Here is a 15,119-nt window from a genome sequence, read left to right on the forward strand (position 1 = left end):
CACCTGCCAGGGAGCTGCTGGCATCCGACTGTGCCCAGGTCAGTGGGGGGCACTCGTGTGCCATGCGCACAACTCCACTGAGGCCAGGAAGAAGGGGCACAGCACACAACAGACAACTGCTCCCAAAATTCCTGTGTACAGTGGACTCTGCTGGGTCTCCCCTAGAAATACTTTCTGAAAGTGCTATGTACTTCAGATGTGTGTGATTTCAGGCAGCAAGATTCTGTTCTACCAGCATGATTCCACTGGGTACAAACAATACATGTACAAAATGGCCTGTCATCTGCCCTGAAAAGAAATGAACCTCTCCTATACAGAGCACATGACATGAAAAGTCTTTTAAACTAGACCAACTTTAATCTTACTCACTGTAAGATTCTACTGTACACAAAGGTTTTATGAAATGCTTTACCTAATTAATACACACCCTGTGAGGTAAGCCTGCTTAATTATCTCTTCAATAAGACTTGCAAAACTGGAACTTGCGTGAAGAGTAAATATTAGCAGTAACAATAATAAAGATAGCTGCTAACATTTACTGAGTCTTTTTTAGGACCTGACATTGCTGTTAAGTACTTTTTATATATTATTACATTTAATTCTTACAAGGCACTTATGAGGTAGGGTATATTCTTACCCTCATATTACAAATGAGGAGAAAAAGGTTCAGAAAGGATAATACCTTTCTATAATTACACAACTAGTAACTGGCAAGGCAACGATTCAACTCAGATCTGTCAGACTCAAAATCTAAAGTCCAAGTGCTTAACACCATACTATTCTGATCTGAAATCCAAAACTGTATTTAATAGTACTGTACTCAGTGAGCAGGCCTCACAGGCGCTACAGATACCAGCATAAATCCCATACTTTTCTAGCTGTAGTCCAGCAAAAGTGGTGCCGTAAAATGTAGATTCTAAATGGAGTTCTGCGAGTAAGAGTCCGACACCCTGGAAAAGCTCTCTGGTTACTATCCATGCTATTGGGTACCTCATAGGAAGCCTTAAGAGATGACCTGACGAAGGGTTTACCGACAGAATATCCTATGTTCATCAGAACTTCCCAAGGCTGGCGCCAAGGCAGAAAGACCAGTGGTTAACAAACCCGGAAGGAAAACTGAGCTCTGGGCAAAGGAATGTTTACCTTATGGTGGCACAGAGCGCTCGCTAACTGCAACTGTCACCTGAAACTACCCAAAGGCCTCTGGGCAGGAATGGAGAGGCCAGGAGCAGGGGCAGAGGAAATCCACTAGAGTCCAAGTCGCAGTGTAGGCACTGCTTTGATCTAGGCTAAACAACTGGCCAGAAATGTTACCTAAAGACAAGTGGCTGAGAGTCTGATTCATCACAGCACTACCCCAAAGCTGGGGTCAGGGGGTCGCACTGGATCAGGAGCCCCCCGGGGGGGGGAGCTGCGCACAGAGGGAGTGGCGAGGAATGTAGCAAGGACAGAGGCTGGAGAGCTGTGTTTGGGGCAGGCCATGTGGGGGTGCTTGCTGAGGACTCTGACATTATTCTGCCAGCACCAGGGAAGCCCCAAGGAACTTTGGCAGGAGAATGACAAGGTCAGATGTGAGCAGAAGAAAAATCATGAATGGCTGTGGTGGAAAAAGAGGATGACATGAGGGTCAGGAGACCACCTGAAGTCGAGTGAGAGAGAAAGAAGGCTGAGCCCGAGCCAGAAAGTAGCAGAGATATGCCTGGTATCGCTGAGGCAAAAACAACAGGCTAGAGTGAATGAGGAAGGAGGGCGAGTCCAAGACGAATGGACCCTAGACTGGATGACCCATGATGGCAGTGCACCGAGCTAAGGTGCTGACAACGGGACACAGATCTGGGAGGGACAATAAATCGCACAGAGTGGGTGTGCCGACGGTCTGGTCGAGGTGGCCCGGATGCAGTCTTTCATTTAACACCTATTTATCAAACACTGAGCGGGGCCACGGAAGGTGCTGGCCATTGGAGACAAAGACAATCTGCTCTAGAGCTCACAGTGCACAGGGAGGAAAGAAAATCCCCCACTGTCCCTCAGTGCTCTGACCAACAAGAGTACAGGGCATCTGGGCACACGGGTGAAGGGTGCTTTCGTCCGACGGGAGAAAAGGAAGAAAGAAAAGGTGTCAGACACCTCGGACCTGAGGTCAGTCTTAAAAGCCATTTGCTGGGAAGGCCATTTGCCAGGGCAAGGGGTCCATGTGGAGTCCTGGAAGCAGGAAGGGCATAGCAAAGTCTCGAGATGTGCAGAGGGCCTGGCACATTCTGGAACAGCCAAAGACGAAGCTAGAGGAGTAGGATGAAACCCAGCTCATGAAGAGCTTTGCATGCCTTGATGAGGAGTTTTTACCTCTGCCTGTGGTTACAGGGAGCCACAGAAGCAGGTGAAGACAGGGAGGGAAGGGAGGTTTGCATGTGGTAGCTCGAGAGTAAAGGATGGATTGAAGGGGAAAACAGGCCCCTGACGACAGGAAGACTGCTTAGGACGGTGCTGCAATAGCCCAGGTAAGAGCTGAAAACTCACTCTCCACAGGCAATAGGCAAAAGTCGTTTGGAATAAGGACCTAGAGACGAGGGCTAGAAATAGATTCTGAATGGCCAGGCTTTGCTGAAGAAGTGACCTTGCCCAGGAAACGAGTAGAGACTAACCAGAGAAGGACTCCTGTGGAATTTTGGAGAACACCAACACTTAAGGGGCAGGCAGCATAAGGGCGCCAGGAAAGGAGAAAAATCAAGAAGGGTGGGTAGAGACTCGGGACAGACACTGTCACAGGAACCAAAGAAGGACAGTTTCGAGGGGGTCATTGTTAATAGCATCGGGTGCTACCTGGGATGGAGGGTGGAGAGAGGCTATGAACCAGGCATTAAGCAGCCTGTGCTGCCAGTGGGGGATCGAGCCCAGACTGAGGTGCCTGAGGAGCAAATATCAACTACGCAGTGAGGAAGTGAGGAATGTACAGACTGCTCCTTCAGGAAGTTCAAGATCAGAGGACCAAGCTTCTATTTAACCCAAGTAGCAGTCCCAGGGTCCAGTGCTATCATAACTACTATTATTCTAAGGCTTAGAAGGTGGTTATGTTAACAGTGAGCACTTCGTGCCAGGGACTGATCTTATACTTTACAGGTATTAGTTCTAATAACAACCTATGAGGTGGGTATTATTATGGCCTCTGTTTAACCAACAAGGAAACTCAGGCAATCATGTGACTTGCCCAAGGTCACATAGCAAGTGGCCAAGTCAAGACTGGAACTCAGATCTGATGCATCTAAGGTCACATACTTAACCTCATACCTAATGAATGAGCCTGGCCCGGAATAATCTTCCATACTAATCTGAAAGCCTTCAATGCCAGAATGAGGGAAGGCTGTAGATCCCACATGCAAATCAAGTGCAAAAACTCAGGTCTCTGAAGGTGCTTCCAGAAACCACTCAGGGGCTCTCTACTCCCAAATGCCTTAAGCTACACACATATTTCTCTGTCCCTGTCACAGAAACCTCAATTTGACTGTTTTTGAGAGCTGTTAAAATGCACTGATTGAAACCATTATGGATAAAAAACCAATTAAACAAGGGAAGTTACTCTGGGATACAAAAAGGAGCTGGCTCCCACCCATAACACACTACAAAGCTGTTAGGCTGATAAGTGTGGGTGTTCTATGGTGACAAGAACAACCTTTGAAGACTCCCACTTCCTTAGCCTCTGCTGCCATTTCTAGAGACCAGTATGTCAAAAGAGTACAGCAAAGGGGTTCAGAGTGACAGCGGAGGTTTTGGAGTCAAAGACCTGAGTTCAAATTCTGTTCCTGCCACTCATCAGCTGTGTGACCACAGGCGAGTTACATAACCTCTCTTACATAATAATACCTCTCCTTTATCGTGAAAGCTAAATGAGATTATACACAGGTGGTGCCTTGCCTAGTGTGTGGTATGTTTATGTGCCTAATAATATTTTTATTATTAAAATATACAGTTCTGATCCTGTCTGCCTCCCAAATCCTTCTCTCTCCCCTATCACAAGCTCACACTCCTGGATGCCCACTACTCTGTTTCCCAAGAGGAACATTAACTTATTTAGCTTGATATCTATATATATTATCACTTCTAAAGAAAAATATTTTCTTCTTTATAATACCAAATGTATGCATATCTTCCCTTCAAGGTATTTTACTCCTATCCCCTCCCACGGTCTCACCCCAGTTTGAAAAGATACTACTCCCAACTCCAATGCGGGCTTTTACATTTCAGGATCAGGAGTTCTGCACTCCCAAAGGTCTGGTTCAGAGCAGCTGCACAGATGAGACTGTGTTTGTGTAAGCCTGCTTTGCTGAAAGGAAGTGAGAGAGCCTGAACCACGGTTCTCACTTCGAAAAATTCCATCCAAAATGTACTTAAAAAAAAAAATCAACAAAACAAACAAAAAATTCCATCCAGACTGAAGGCACCAACTACAGAGGCTTGTCATCTTTTGGAGGAGAAAGACAGGTTCCAGGAGATGCCAGGTTTCACTAATACTGCTAGGAACATCATTTGACCTTCCCGTTTTCTCAATACAATGTCTGAGAGGAGAAGTAAGAAATTTACGTAAGTAAATTTCATTGTAAAACCCTAAAAAATCCATTTCGAAAAGATTTTTAAAAATTTTAACCTCTCTAGGAAAGAAACAAAATCACGGTAGATATACAGAATCAAAACAAGTATACCAAATGTATTAAATGCAAAATTTGAGCAGATTTTACTGAATAAGTATACCCATGCATCTATTCAGACACTATAGAAGTTTTAAATTTAGTCAATAGTTTGAAAGATAGCAGAGCTTTCTAAGTAACCCGTCTCTTGCTGCATGAGAAGTGTGTACGGCTTCCTTCCTTCAGATGACCCATGATGGAGTACTCAGTTCCCCCATGTGGAAAGGCACATCTGACAATTAGGAGACCAGATGTGACCAGGGACTGCTGTAAAATGCTGAAAACAGCTTATAGCCTATAGCTTCATTCTACTGCTTAAGCCAAACAAAATTTAAAATCTCCCCCAAACCAGCCAAAATCAGCAAAACTGTTTGTTCACAGAACTTTCCTCTAGTTTTTTTTACTCTTCCTCTTTCTAAAACTAAGGTCCAAATACTATTCACTATATCAGAATCCAGAAACTTACCATGTGGCCTGATTTTAAGTATCTTGTATGAACATTTATCATTTATCAGCAGCATAAATCTGGTTTAAAAAATATAATAATGAAAAACAACATCTTACTAAGTGCCTCTGTTTTTAAAAATGAAATTATAAAACTCTATTAATGCAATTTAACACAACTAGGTGTAAAATATTTAAGGAAGAATGTTAAATAAAACCAGGTAAACATAACTTTGGGGAAAAAAGTTGAATGAAAACATTGGTAACTCTTTTCTTTCTTTCTTTCTCTTTCCTCCCACCCTCATACATATAAACAAACTGATCAAAGAGGAGTTAGAAAGTTTTCTTTTTAATTTAATTGAAAAGAAACAAAACAAAACATGTTCAAATAAACCTGAAAAACAACTGACCCTGACCCAGCCGACCTGAATGCCACTGACCACTGCTTGTATCTGTCACTGAGTGGGCAGCACTAGCCAGACGTTCTTGCTAGCTTCTGCTGCAGGAAATGCCGAGGCAGAAGGAAGGGCTTCTGCCAGTAACCCATGGGATGATCATGTGATGTGAAGTAAAAGCTGGTTACAGCCTCTTGGAATGCAAGACCCACTTAATTTTGGCAAAATGCAGTTTTCTGGCTCAAAAGAAAAAAACGCATAAGAGAGCATCTGGACATCTCCAAGTAAATGATTCTGACAGACATGGAAAGGCAGAACTGAGACTCTTGGGAGTGGTGGAGTCACAGTCCGTAAGCCTTGGGACTCTTAAACATGAGAAAAATCATTTAATAACAATATTCAAACTACTAAAGAGCAGGTATAAGCTCAGTAAAAAATTTTCTGTTAGGGAAAAATACAAAAACATGTAATAGAAATAAATAGGGCTTTTAAAAAATCGACAAAGTATGTCCCAGTTTTTAAATGTTTTGCCTAAACAAACGAGCAAAATCACAAATGTGCACATGATTCTTTTGGTCGTTAAAATTAGTTCCAATTAATCAAGTTATACTTCTATAATACAGTAGTTTGCAAATATCTATCTCCAGCTTGAACTCTGGACCTGAACTTTCAACAAGATCTCTTTCCCCACTCTTATGTCCCATGGACACCTCAAAATCAGCCTCTCAAGAAAGAATTAAGGGGAATTCCCTGGTGGTTCAGTGATTAGGACTCTGCACTTTCACTGCCAAGGGCCCAGGTTCAATCCCTGGTCAGGGAACTAAGATCCTGCAAGCCATGGTGCAACCAAAAAAAAAAAAAAGGAAAGAATTAAGATTGACATCCCTGCCATTCCTGCCACTGCCACACACACACACACACACCCTGCTCCTCTTCCTGTATTCTCCCAACTATGCACCCTGTTATTGAAGTCAAAGACGTGGGCATCATTCTTGATTCATCCTTCACCCATCCAACCCCTTCACATAGAATCAGTCACCAATCCACTTCTTCCCAATTCCACTGCCGCTTCCCTAGCTCAGGCTACCACCCTTATGCTTAGTAGTTAATTGTTTGGGCTTTGGCTTCAGGCTGACTTGCTCTACCATGTATTAATGGGGTGGAATTGGAAAGTCATTCATCATCAGAATCCTTAAATCTCCTGACCTATAAAATGAAGATATAATAACAACAGCCACCTCAGAGTTGTTAGGGAATTGAAGTGAACTGATTACATGTAAAAGCCCCTGAAACTGCACCTGGAACCTATGAAGTATTCAATAAGTCTCAACTATCATAATCGTCCTCCTTTTGGGTGCCCAGCACAATTCCTCCAGGTTAGGTGACCCTTCTCTCCTAGCACCTCTAACACTCTTTGGTAATTATTTTTGTCTGTCTCCCAACCCAGTTGTAAGCTCCCTAATGGCAAGAGCTGAGTTTTTTCCCCATATAGGATATGAATGAATGATTAATAAAACCATGATAATAATAAATGATTATATATGAATATTAAGAGCTATGTAAAATAAATGAGTATACATGATTATTGATATATTATATTATTATTATACACTGAATGTGGTATTTATTTAGAGACCGTCAATGAGAAAAAGGAACATATTAACAGATACAGGCTTAAGTCAGCAAGGAATCAATAATGAAAAGTATCGGTTGCCATAATATTTTGATGTGTAACATAACAAATTTTATTTTTAAGTAACTCACAAGTTTTCTCTTAGAAAGTAACACACATGGGCATTTCTTGATCTTAAAAAGATCCACTTTTGCTACTCAGCAATTTATTTTCCGTGGTTTTGCAAGGCAGAGATATTTGTTCCTCAAAACAAAGAAGCCACCCAACAGTTCCAGAACTGTGACTCAAGTCTTTTCAGAGGAAGCCCTTGAAAAAACATCTCTACTCGCCTGCACTGACATCTAAGACTGACCATTTATGAGAAAGACAAAGAGCCATGCCTTAGAATACTGAACCCACTCATTCACAAGTAGGAAGAGGAGACTCAAATGTTTCCCTTTGGAGTAGAATTTTTTTAAAAATTAAAAAGCAGTTATGTGGTACCTTTCTACTGGGTCTACTAGTTACAGAAAAATTACCCTATTTCTTAACCTGTGAAAATGAACTGTCCTCAGTTTTTTGAGGTGAACAGAAGAGAAAAACAATTGTGATTTTATTTCAAAAGTTTAAATGGTGGTGTTCTGACTCAAATCTCTCAACCTCCTGAAAGAAGTTCAAGGTGGGCAGAGGGCTCCCACTCTGCTCCTCTCCAGGTGAGGGGGCAGGAGGATACCTGGGCTCCATAGACGCGTTGCATCGCCTGGAGCAGCTGGTTGGTATAATCCGTGAGAGTGCCAGCATCTTCTTCAAATACACTCAGTAAAGAGCGAGTCTGCAAGAAAAGAGGTCAATTTTATTTCTAAGTGGAGAAGTTACATGGAGGTAAAACAAACACACGCACACAGAGATATGGGGAGGGAAGATGTCTGTTGTCTGGCTTTACTTTTTTATTGCTAATACTAATATAAGCTGATTCCTAGAGCTTTAATTCAGAACTTCTTTTCTAATCCTTTAGACTACATTGCGAGGGCAAACTGAATACAGTTTGAGTACTGGGGCCAGGGAAAGAAAGCCAATTTTTAAAGGGTTAAGAAGACTCAAGGGCTATTATCCGTCTTGACGTTAGCCTCTACCTAAGTAACAGTAAAGTCCATCCAATAAAATAAGTGTTAAAAAGGGCAGTCTCTCCCTTCAAGCCCATAAACTGAACTCAATGTCTGGCCTGTCTGTATACCTGGGGTGTGGTCACCCAGCACTGCATCATCACAGCAGTTAACCATCTGTCCGGTTTTCTGCAATCCTGGAAGTCTTGCAGGGGTGTGTCATTCTTTCCACTTAAGATACTACAGTCAGGCTCCACGTCTTTCGTCATATTCTATTCAACCAATTTTCAAACTCATGACCAGGAAATTTCATGTACCATGGGCCCACCAGTGGAAGCTCTGGGCACAAAACTCAAATAGCAACTTAAGAATGCTAGCTCAGTTCCTTTGGGAAGACTACTCAGTGCTTCGAGAGCAGCTGAGCAATGTCTTAGATGAAAGGTATTTCCTCTCATTTTCATGCGTAGTGCCTGATACGCTGAGCACTAAAGAAATATTTATATATTGGACGGTGCCTAAAGAAGTATCAAGGGACCACATAAGAGACCATATCTATTCAAGGGACTTTTGTTAATGTGTCCAGAACAGTGGGAATTTCAAATACTACATTAGTGATAATGGGATCTATATTTCAGAAAATAACCCATTAGGCATAGAATGGAGAGTAAGCTATAGAAATGTCTTTAATGAGATGATACCAAAGGCACCTTACAAAGAACAATCCATTAAGGTTCGTTATTTTCCTGCAAATGAATTTCAATTCCTTCTTTCTTTTTCTAACCTATCTCAGGTAAGAGAATAATAACTGACCCAAAAGCACCCCCAATAAACTGGAAGAGGAACCCCGACGTTTGAATCATTCTACCTTTGATTTTGTTGACAAACTCTGGTGGACTTCACAGTAGTACATGCTTATCCTGGTTTTGCCCGAGGTCTTTAAGGCTAAAAATACCTGCTCTCAGACCAATGTACTCTCTTCAGTATCAATTCTTATCAACAGAAGGATCAGAACAAACAAAACAAAAATCATGGATGTGACCCACTGGATCTCATAATCCATTAATGGATGTCAATGCGTAGGTGAAAAACATTGGTTTAGAATTCTTTATTACATCTCTTTAAAATACACTACTTGAAAAACAAAGATTGTTAAAAGACGTTTTGAGAACCTACAGTGATTGGTCTATCACTCTACATTCATTCATGTATATACTTCTGCCTTCATCCAATATTTGATGAAACGTTGTGTTGGGATCTGAGATTCAAAGGTGATCAGAACCAACTCTGTCTTCCAGGAGCTTACAGTCTACTGGGACCGTGTCAATCCTGGGTCCAAATTTAGGCTCTAACACTAATTTGCAGGGAACACTAGAGGTAATGAATTACATAAAGTGCCTACCAGTGCCTAATACACAATGATAGCAGATGATGCTGATTATGAAGAAGATAATGAACTTTGCTTATAACATGTTGGACACTAAGGGTTTCACATGTTACGATTTCATTTCAACACTAAAGCAACACTATTATCTACACAGTTATCTATAAATGTCATCTAATAGGAGAGAATCTTTTGGTATTTGTGGTGCCAATGCTGGAGAAGTCCTTCAATGTTTATGATGATTCTCGTTCCTTTCTTTGCTATAACAGTATATCTAAGAGAATGAAAAAGAGTGATACAACTGGATTGAGGATATTTAATTTTTTAAATACTACTGATGTCCATTTAGTTGAGTCCTATTTATTGGTTTTAATACTCTTAGAAATAAAATACATAGAATGGAAAATGAGCCACAGGATGAAAAGAGAGGGCTTGTATAAATGTCCTCCATAAAGAGAGTAGAAAGAAAACTAAAACTACCATTTACTCTGTACTTCCTATGTGTCTGACACTGTGCTGAGCACTAAATATTACTTCATTTAATCCTTCCGACAATTTTATGAGGTAGACACCACAGTTACATTAATCCCATTTTAGAGATGATGAAACTGAGGCTCATCAAGGTTAAGAAACTTGCTCAGCCCCCCACAGCTGGGAAGCAGCAGGGTTGCGATGTAAACCCAGGTCTGGCTGGTACCAATGGCCATGCTTTCTCCACCGCAGGAGGCTGCATCCACCACCTAACAAAGGTGGGTCTCATCAGTGGGCATGCTCTTTGGCCCACAGCCCACCACCCTGTCTGGAGGCAGGATGCTGACTGCTTGGAGCTGACTTCTCTTGGGTCATCCTACTATCATGCTCTCACCTGTGATAACTGCCAAAACTACATCACAAGTTTTTTTTTCTTTATATTCTGAACGTGTTTACCATGACATCCACTGGAACTGACAAAAACACTCCCGTCTTCCCTTTCTAACTTAACTAGGCCATGATCATCCTTGAAAAAAAATATACCCAGCTATCTCAGACACTGTTTTAATATCCACATTTATCAGCTCCGCATCTGCTTAAACTTATATTTGGAAGAACAAGAATGTTCTGAGACCTAAAGAAGGAGTAAGACCAAGGACCAGGCAGGTATACCAGTTGCTCGAAAGTTCCACAAAAAAATCCGAAAGACTGGTGCATATCACTTATAAAGACAATAACAGCAATCATTTATGGAGTTACTATAATATGCAGGCATGAAGATACTTTACATATGTTATTTATTCTTCATAAGAATTAAGCAACTATTTTTATTCTAATTTTACCCATGTTGAAACACAGCGGTTGTGTTTGAGTAACCTGCAGAATCAAGATTTAAATTCCGGCCTTTTTCTACTACCCTACACTCTCAAGAGTAGGCATGGACAGAAAAACGAAACCAAACACCTTAGCCTTAGCTCCACATTACCCTCTATCTTAGAATAAAGAAACTGGGTGTCATCTAATAAACTAGTCCTAGACATTTTTCACTCCTAAGAATAGCATCTAGTTATATAATGGCACAATTTTAACAGCTGTGATTGTAAAATATACATACGCACACACACGTGTATATTTTATATATATTTAAATATATTTTAAATGTTTTAATATTTATCATATATAAGTATAAATATTATACATATATATATATTTTAAGGTAAAAACAATTAAAACTCTTATTCCCATAGTGTGGGAGAGGGAGAGAAATGTCTCAGTAGAACCAAGCCTACTGAAAGGAAAATGTATCATAAACAGAGTACAGCAGGACAAAAGCCCTCCACAATGAAGACAAAACCACTAGGTAATGTTTTGAGGCATCCTGCTTGAGTTAAAAAAGGCCTGGTTTCCCAGCTGGACCTCTCACTGAATAATCTCAGAACTTAATCTTTAAATTCTCTGTGCTTCAGCTGTGCCAACTGCAAAGGAAACAAACAAATATCGTAACAAAACAGCAAGCAACAGTGCTACACTTTATCTCAAAAGCACACTACTTACAGGAAAGAGAATAAGCCCCTGGAGAGGTGTGAGCTGCAGCAGCTCAAAGCGGCATTTGTGTTCCTATCACAGCAGCATTCACACAGTACTGCAACTGCTGCTTTCCTTATCTGTCTCCCAGAACAGACTGTGAACCAGCGGAGGGAAGGCATTCTTATCTTATTTGTCATTACATTCCCAGCATCTAGCAGCACCTAGCGAGGAGCAGAGGCTCGCAAACAGCAATGGAGACAAGTAGCTTAATCCCTAAAACATTTCATCTTTCATACACCAGAGGTAACCAGAAATAATACATGTACGCACAAAGACTTGTCTTATAATACACTGTGCAGCACTGTGAACTTAAAAGGGCATGAATAGATGTGTATAAGGTCAGTCAACTGCTATTCAGCTCTTCTTGGGTCACTGAGCTCAAATATAAAAGCTTTTGTGTTCATTTAATGAATCCTGTGCAACCAGGTTACTGGAGCAACCCTCATAAATACTCTACATAAAACAAGAGGAAACAATAGATGGTTTCTTAAGATCACCTCCTTTTAGTGAAACATTTTAGGTCACTGATGACAGAAAAGCCAGGTGCTAGGTAGCTGGGCTAACTTGAACAACATAGGCAGACTGCCTGGGTTCCAATCCCGGCTCTGCCACTTGATAATGTATAATCTCGGGAGCAAGTTATTTAACTTCTCAGCTCCTTGGTAATTTTAATACAGTACCTACTTCAAAAGACTGTTGAAAGGATTAGCTAAGTTAACATATGTAAAGCACTGAGAACAGGGCCTGGCACATAAAAATGCATGTATGACACAGGTGTTTGCTATTGCTTTTATTCTTTACAGATAAAACTAAGGAGTTGGATTAGATTCCTTCCAGTTACAAGTCTATGAATCTCCTTGGCAGTAAAGCTGCATTAGGCACATACCCCATACAAAAGAGCTAAATATGTTTTGATGGTTATCAAGGACCTTCCTGGAAGTCTGCTTCCATTCAAACCTCACAGGGTGACAAGAACCCTCACAGGGTGACACCCACGTCTCAAAAGCAATGACAAATTCTCTACATAAAGAGGACCATTAAATAGAAATGACAATGCCTCTTAACCTCTTCTTCCTCATGCAAGCTCAGTTATAAATCATGCAGATATGTTAGACTTGTAAGCCCCTTAAATATTATCTGCTCCGTGACCCTCATTCTGCAGATGAGAAAACCCAGCCAGCCACAGGATGAGGATGAGTGACTCGCCCAAATCAGATGATAAGTTAGTGTTAGAGCCACAGTTAGGACCCAAGTGGCCTGACTCGTTTGCCAGTCCGCTGTCTCCTACCTCACTGCTGAGCACATCCTATAAACAACTCAGAACCAGTGCCTATTCACTGATGTGAGAGCCAAAAATTCCAAATGTAACTCCTCGGTGAGGGTAACATGGAGAATCAGTTAGTGCCACTTCTTTAACCTGGCTCAGCCATCACCATGTCCAGTTAGGAAAGCAATATATCTTTGCACCTCAGTTTCTCCAACTGCAAACCAAGTGGAAACCCCTGTTCAAAATGGTATCATTAGAAATTCCACAATACTATCTTCAGATCGCACGCAGCAGGTGTGAGGATGGACAAAATGACTTCTACCCAGGGTTTTGATCCCACTAAAATGCCAGAAGTTTAGAGGCTTCAGAGAGGCCTTTGAGAAGTCAATCAGACCAGCGGATAACAATTAAAAAAAAGAAAAAAAATCACAGCTTGCGTACACTTTCTTACTTGCCTATGTAAAAAAGATCACAAAGAAATGGGCACAAGGCAACTAAGCACACAGTCCTTTTGACTTCTAATTCTGAACTGGAGAGATGAAGAGTGGGTGTAGGTAAGTCCATCAAAGGATCATCCCGGGCAGGCACAATTCACTAAGAAGAAAATGGAAAGGAAGCACAAAGGGATGAGAAACGGTGAAAGGAAAAGAGGTTACTCTTACTCTAATTTTTCAAGAGTTAAGATACTAGGGAATAAAGAGAGGTATTTAAAAAACCCAAGGATGCAGAGCCTCTAGGGCAGATATGAAGCTGGGGAAATGTTAATGAAGAACAAAGGTTTCCTGGCGAAAGGTGCACTGACTTATGAAGTAATGTCATTCTGCATACATTTACTACATTTGCACACCAGCTTTCATCTGCAGAGCTCAAAGGGCTTGATTCTCATCTCAGGTGCGCTAATGAAGTTCCCCTGTGCGGCAAATAGGGCAGGTATTGTAATTTCCTCTTCACGAATGGGAAAACAGAGCCAAAGGGAGGTCTGACACCGCTGGGGAAGAGGTCTAGGCTCTCTGCATCCCACTCCGGTCCTAAATCCACCAGGTCCCATCATAATCAGTAGTAGTAATAATAAGTAAGACTGACTTCTTATTTTGTACCAGACATTGCCCGCGAACAACTTGACAGGCATTTCCTTATTTAATTCTAACAACTCTAGGAGGCAGGTACAATTATTCCTATCTTACAACAAAGCTGAGGCAAAAAAAAGATTATTTGCCCGGGGCACTTGGTGGAGCTCAAGCGTAGGCCGAGCAGCCTCGGTTTCAGCTGAGTTTGGAAAGGGGTCGGGACACAAAGACTCCGGCCGCGGGGGGCTTTCCCGACGTCTCCAGCCCTTTCTGAGGGATGCCGGCTCCCGGAGCATCCCGGACTCAAGACACAGGGCCGGGCCCGCCCCCTCTTCGCCCCCGAGGGGGCCCGGCGTACTCCCAGCCTCCACCCCGGGGCTAGTAGGGCCTCCTCGGCCTCAAGCCCTCGGGCGAGGGGGACCCGGGCGGCGGGAGGTACCTGGGGGCTGTCCTGCAACGCCTCCTCTAGCAGGAGCTTGTCCACGGCGGGCATGGTGCCGCGCGGCGGGGCCGAGGGCCGGACGAAAGCACGGAGGGCAGGTGACGCGGCGGCCGAGAGTGCTCGAGGCTCAGGCGACGAGGCGGACGACGTTCTGTGCCCAGGGTGGCCCCGCGTGCGCCCACGCCTGGCCAGTGAGTGACCGCCGCCCGCCCGCCGGCCCTCCTCTCCGCCCAGCCCTCAGCGGAGCCGGATCAACAGGAAGTGTGGCGAGCGCCCGACCCGGACACCGGAAGTGTGGCGGCCCCGCTTTCCCCCCGCGCCCACCTCTCGCGGGAAACCGCAGACCCCCCACGGGTCAGCCAGGCGCCAAGTGAACGCCTAGGGTGTTAGGCTCAGCAGTTAAGGGGCCGAATCTTATGCCGGTCAATGCATCTAAAGCCCAGGAGGGGAAACTCAAGAGCGGAAAGATAAAGTTTTATCTACTTGTGGCTATCCAGATTTTTTGAGTCAAGGAGATAGGAGCTAACAGTTTTGCTGATTTGAAAATCTGTGAAATGCTGTGTGAAAATCCCGCGCTTCCCGCACCACTTTTTCTACGTAAATCTCAGTGCCCTCGTAACAGCTCTGAGAGCAGAGAGATCAACTAGTTCTAGGGGAAAAAAAGGGGGTAA

General features: G+C 42.8%; 1 protein-coding gene across 1 annotated transcript in view; it reads right to left on the reverse strand.

The window, feature by feature from the left end:
* APPL2 (adaptor protein, phosphotyrosine interacting with PH domain and leucine zipper 2) overlaps nucleotides 1-14,720 on the reverse strand; it is a 52,897-nt gene extending 38,177 nt beyond the window's left edge. Inside the window, exons 1-2 of the mRNA XM_027107422.1 lie at nucleotides 14,446-14,720; nucleotides 7,864-7,962 (exon numbers count right to left, since the gene is read on the reverse strand). Coding sequence (XP_026963223.1) covers nucleotides 7,864-7,962; nucleotides 14,446-14,499 — 153 coding nt within the window. The 5' untranslated portion in view covers nucleotides 14,500-14,720. The remainder of the gene's footprint in view (nucleotides 1-7,863; nucleotides 7,963-14,445) is intronic.
* Nucleotides 14,721-15,119: the final 399 nt, after the last annotated feature.

This window comes from Aethalodelphis obliquidens, unplaced genomic scaffold (genome assembly GCF_003676395.1).
Source record: "Aethalodelphis obliquidens isolate GAN/ISIS:26980383/991018 unplaced genomic scaffold, ASM367639v1 scaffold8, whole genome shotgun sequence".
In the NCBI taxonomy this organism is placed as follows: domain Eukaryota; kingdom Metazoa; phylum Chordata; class Mammalia; order Artiodactyla; family Delphinidae; genus Aethalodelphis; species Aethalodelphis obliquidens.